We start from the raw sequence: 6,000 nt of genomic DNA on the forward strand, positions 1-6,000 counted from the left end.
ATGCAGGCATCCCTTCAGGATTGCAGTCAGCTTTCGTTTACATTGCTGTGAGCCCCAGGTAATCCCACCAGCTGCAGAGCTCTGTATTTGGAAACAGAATTTATTGCACAAGAGATGAGGCACATCAGACCTTTCACTTTAACTACTCATCTAAAATTGGTGACATTAAAAAGCAATAACTCAACAGAACCATTGTTCATCTACTTGGAACATCACTTGAGATTTGGAATTGATAAGAGACGAATCGTTTAGACTGATTGCAGGAGTATCTTCTTTGCACTAACCCCAAGTAGTGTGAGTCATTTGTGCACCTAATTTTCCTTGTGAATTAGAAATCACAGAAACTTTCTCTCTAGGAAGTCTGCTTTCCAATAAAGAGCAGATTATTTTATTGCTCACCTTCTTTGTGTGAATTAATTTCAATTAATTGCAATTAAGAAAATAATGTATGGCTTTTTGAGAAGAGGAGCACATTTAGCATATGACAACCAATAACTTCTGAAATGGATCCTAAACCAGCTAAATTAAAAAAGAATAAGCCTGTTTTTTAAAACAGACATATAAAATGAAAACCCATCATATATCTAAGAAAAATATTCTCTCAACATCACATTCTATTTAGTGAGATTTAAGTATCATTTTATTATCATGAATTAAAAAAGATGAATATTTTTCCTTGAAGAGTAACAAAATTTGGCTCTGGATGAGTGATTATCATTATGGACATCTGCTTTGAAATGTCACCAGACCAATTCTGGTGTGATGGGATTTCATCTCACAATACAAGTATAAAGCAAAATCTATTTCTCACTGATTTATGAAGCAGTTGAAGAAGCTGTCACTTAAATTTTCTTTATTACTATGTATTTTATATTGCATATGTAATAAATTGCCTTCTCTGGAAAAGAATCATTCTACTGTCACATTTCACACAAATAAGGAGACATTCTTTGCATTATCATTTCAATGTGATGAAGAAATTTTATTTAATTACCTGAAATGCTCATTTTTATGAGGGGAAAAAGATCAGACCCAGCCCATTTTTCAGGTTTAAACTTCTCCAGGGTTTAAAAATCATTTCACATGTAGAGGACAGGAAGTCCTCTCAGCAAAGTGTTCAAAGAAATATAATCAAAATATGATAAAGACAGATGGATTATTTAAGGAATTTGTTTGATTTGAAAGCATTTTATTATTTTCTGTCATTGCAAATACTGCACAGAAAAAAATACACAATAAAACAGCACCCAGTGTTTGAATTTCAGTTCTGTTACTCGTAGCCCAAAGCATTCCAACCAGTGGTTGAAAAATGCTCTTTGATTTCCCTCTGTGATACAGACATCTTGTAGGAAACAGATGCCTGTCACAAAACATTTTTGTCAGTGTGACAACACCACCTTCCCGTGCTCCCTTGTTCATTGCTGACTGTGCTCTTGTTTCCCTTCAAGGTCTGGCGCACCTGATGATGGGCGACCAAGGTATGGGCTCTGTTCCTTTTCCACTCTGCTTTCATTGTTTCTTCTTGTTCTGTAGCTGCTTTGAATCCATCACTGCAACCGATGGGCAAATGCTTGAAAGCTGTCTTTGGCTGCAAAGAAACACATGGTTTTGGTCACATCTTTTCTTATTTCATTTTTTGGGTTTTTTTGGGTTTTTTTTTTTTTGTTTGCTCTGTAAGCTTTTTGTCCTTCCTGCTTCCTCAACTCCCCCTCTTGTAATGCAATAACTAAAAAGAGATGAGAGAAATAAGAAGTGATTAAGAAAATTTTGTGTATTTATCAAAAAATACAATCATGGGTGTTCCTATTAAAGATAAACAAAGTGCAAGACCACTCTACAGATAGTTCCTGAAAGAAGATGCTCCTCTTGTAACATTGTACACGTTGAAGAGTCCATTTGCATTAATGCATGGCTGATTGGAAATGTGCAGAAAGCACCTGCTCCTGGCTTCTGGAATGCTGAGAGTACAATTTTGCTACCTAACAAAACTAGTGATTTTTTTTCCTCCTAACCATTGTCCATGTTACCTTTGTGACAGTCTTTCTTATCTTAGCATGAGTTATTTCTGTGTTTCTCTGCATGTACATGATTGGGAAGAAATAAACTAAATCCCTAATATGACACTGATTGCATCTCCATTTGTCTTCAGACACTTACCTTATACTTTGTCTCTTCATGTTCAGGTACTATTGCATTTACATGTACTCATGACTCTTACTGTTGTTTCTCTCCTCTTCTTTATTCTCTTTTTGTCTGGAAATGCTTTCTTCATGGAACCATTTCACCAAATCCATAGGTAAAAGTAAAGGTATTACATGATTTTCTTTATTTTGAATGCCATCAGTATACTTTAATGTATGTATAAATAATGCAAGTAAATGTAAATATTTTTTTCACTGATAACATAAGGTAGGTATATTTTACAGTAAATATTTCATGGATATCAAGGTAAGGAGAATTATCCTAAAGTACAGGCTGACCATTTTCTAAGTTTCTTTCCTGGTTTTGTGAGAGATGTAAAGATTTGGCAGTGATAAAAGAGGCTACAGCTGTAGGATGTGTTCAGGATGAAATAACAGCCACATTTTGAGGTATGCCTTTTTCTGTTCTCAAAGAGCTGTAGTCTAAACCACCAGACACAGGAAAAAAAAGTGTGATGTTGTTCAGTAGAGGCTCTCTGGAGATAATCTGTGCAGGGTCAGTCCACAGCTTGATGTACGTTTTACATGGGAATAGCACTAACTTTAGCAAGTCTTTGCCCTGAGAGTTGCCTTTCATATTAATCACTTGGAGCATATCTGAGATAAGAATTGGACAAAGGAATGAGGAAAAATAAAAGGCAAAGAGAAGTGTGGGGTTTCTTTCAGATTTCTTTATTCTTTTTGTTTCTTTATGTAAAGAATGCCAGCCATGTTTACTTCCCTTCTCCCAGAGGAAACAGTGCAGTAGGGCAAGATGTTTTTTCCTCCATAACTAAACATGAGGTTTTGCTACAAGGGCACTTGTTAACAGGCATTGTGTAAATATATTTTTATGATAAGCTGATCATTAAAAGCCATTTAAGCTCTGTTACATATGATGAATAATACACTTCTATTAATTTTAAGCATTTGTCAGGGAGTGCCTATTTGTAGAAAACAGAAATCCAGTCTGCATGGTCGTACTTTCCTAACTAATTAAATTAGAAACAAACTTCCAGGTTTGTTGGTGTCTTGGCTGATCTAGTGTTTCCATACCTAGAAAGTCCATGTGATGCAAAGACTGTAAATACAAATCTGTAGTGTCCCATTCCTCTTCATGTCAGACCCCCATTGAAAGACTCTGTACCTGTATAGGTGGGATACAATTTAAAGGGTTGTGTGTGTTCTGGAGCTCTAAGTCTTCTTACTTAAGAAAAATTTTAAGCAATACGAAAAACAATCTGCTGATTTCTTTGTTTTATGGGATCATTTTGTCTTGTTTGCTGTATGACAGATCCTTTTGTTTCTTAACAGTACCTAGTATGCATGAATTCATTATTACTTATTGCTGTCATATTCCTAATCCGTAGATATCCTGGTTGCAGTTACCTTAAAATGACATTTTTCATTAAGTGAACCTTGACACTATAGATAATTTTTATTAGTAATGCAGAATTATTTTTCTAGATTGTTCTGTACATAGAATAAATTATGTATTCTGCACAACACTGAAGGGTTTTTTGTATGAAAGGATTAAAATAAAAATATTATGAATGTTTATTATGAATAGTAGCTGATCTGGAGAGCAGATTTTTAGCAAATTTTTCAAGTATTTTGCAACATTTAGACTTCTGTATTTTTAAAAATGTTTAACTCTATTTAAAAAAATACTTGTATGTATTAGCTACACTTAATGTTCAGTAATGTGCTATGTAACATAAACACCAGTCACCAATCATCTAAACATTTGACTACATTTTTCCATTCATATTTTGCTTTTTGTTAGATTGATCCAGTTAATATAAAAATAATCATTACTGTGTTTTGCAAATCCCAATACTGCTGCACATATAATGGTGTTTATTTGTTCAAATTGATGGAAAGGGTTTATATGTGTACCAACATGTATAAAAAGTTGCTTGTAACAGAAAATATTCCTCAGCATTGAGCCATGTCCTCAACCAGTGAAAAACAACCTCATTTCATTAACTCTCCTGAAACTTTACTAATATCAGGTATTGAAACATGTGGCCTTGGAACAGTTGAGATAACACATATTTGTAACACATGACAATACAAAAAATTAGGAGGGTGATGGAAAGGAATGAACAGAAAAAAGAGGAAACACCTTTGTTATAAGTTCCATTTGGCGAGGGATATGCAAGGGCAGTAATTGTGAAGTTATGGGTAATTATATCATGAATTAATCTTATTTTGGAAATATAAGCAATAAAACACTTTTAAGAAGCTTTACAATGTGATTTGTCCTGAAGAGTATAAATGGCTGAAGTATCATCATCTCCTTTAATTGTGTAGATATTCGCTGGGATACTGGAGAAGGAAAAAAAATAATCAGTGAATCTTCCGAATTAGGGCAGGTTGTTAACAAGGTATGGACCTGGTACTGACAAAGGGAAGGAGAAGATGAGGCAGCCTCTCCAACTGGGCAAGCAAAACTAAGTTCAATGCCATCTCATATGGCCCCTGATGTTTGTCATTTAGTAGTAAATCTAAATTAGGATACTCTGGATAATCTCTCCACAAATTACTCCTTGTAGATGCTATGTCTAATTCTAGGAAGATCTCCACTCTTTTAATTATACTGGCGTTTGTATTTTTTCTGACAAGTACCATATATTAAGAAATATTTAGAAATTCCTTTTTCATCCCCTGGAAAAAACCTACCTGAATAGAACTTTAGCAGCAGGGTTGTCACAGCTCTGATTGTGAAAACACATAGGCAAGGTAAGGCTTGTAAATGGTGTTGATGTTTTCATTAGACCACTTGAAAATGCTATTCAGAGGAATTGTTTAAATTTGAAGCAAACCTTAAATCTGCTGTTCATAACAGGTAGATTTGTTTGCCACAAACAAATTTGTGCCCAAACAGATTTTTTTCTGTTTTCTCCAACCAGTGGAAGTGGTCTAAAAACCATTTCCACCTATAGACCTTACCTCATCAAAGTCATGCAGGATTATTTTTTGGTGAATAGTAAGAAAACTAAACCTACATGGCAACTAATTCAAAACACTCAATTTCTTTATTAAATTAAAAAAAAAAAAAAAAAAAAAAGAAAAAAAAAAAAAAAAATCCCATCCTGTCCTTTTCATATTCTTTTGGTGAGTAATGAAAGGAATTTATAATTCAGAAACTCTAAGAGCGACATGTATTACTTCCTTTTTATACTGCAGTTCTCTTAAGCCTATATATTTTTTACCTATAGTTTATTTATATGTAATTATCATACTTTTGACTATATATATTACTCGTTCTGTACCTAAATACTATGTTCATACTCGTGTTCTATTATTTTAGAGATTATGTGCAGCTTTAAATTATACGAGTCACTCAAGTTCGTAAAAAACTATAAAATGCTGGCTAGCTGAGCAATAAGTGTTTCTACCAAAAGATTGATAGTACAACTACAATTTATGGTATTAGATTGCAGACTTTTGGTGTGCTGGTATTTTATTATGCTGTGTATAAATGCTGAAGAAAGACTTTAGAATGGCAATTTATGTATGTGTCAACATCCTTGAAAAGGGAGGGCAAGATTTTGTTGCACACACTCGTACAATATCTGTAACACCAAAGTGAAACCACTAATTTTTTAATTATCAATCACTCAATTCATTTGACAGCTGGAAAAATAGAGCACTGAAAAATAAAAGCAATTTAAATAAATCCTTAAACAATCATAGGCATAAAAGTGGTATGTTATAGCTAAGTAATTATATAGTGCTTGTGTCATGCCACACAAATCTCACCTTGTGCCAATAATCTCCCCTAACATCAATCTCTGTGGAATTCTGTCATTAA

General features: G+C 33.9%; 1 protein-coding gene across 1 annotated transcript in view; it reads left to right on the top strand.

Annotated features, from left to right (window-relative positions):
• LOC310906738 (neurexin-1-like) overlaps window positions 1-1,798 on the top strand; it is a gene marked incomplete at its 5' end in the record, with an annotated part of 77,554 nt that extends 75,756 nt beyond the window's left edge. The window contains one exon of the mRNA XM_083856194.1: window positions 1,449-1,798. Coding sequence (XP_083712320.1) covers window positions 1,449-1,726 — 278 coding nt within the window. The 3' untranslated portion in view covers window positions 1,727-1,798. The remainder of the gene's footprint in view (window positions 1-1,448) is intronic.
• Between the last annotated feature and the right edge of the window lie 4,202 nt (window positions 1,799-6,000).

This window comes from Zosterops lateralis (genome assembly GCF_965231275.1).
Source record: "Zosterops lateralis genome assembly, chromosome: 3".
Classification (NCBI taxonomy): domain Eukaryota; kingdom Metazoa; phylum Chordata; class Aves; order Passeriformes; family Zosteropidae; genus Zosterops; species Zosterops lateralis.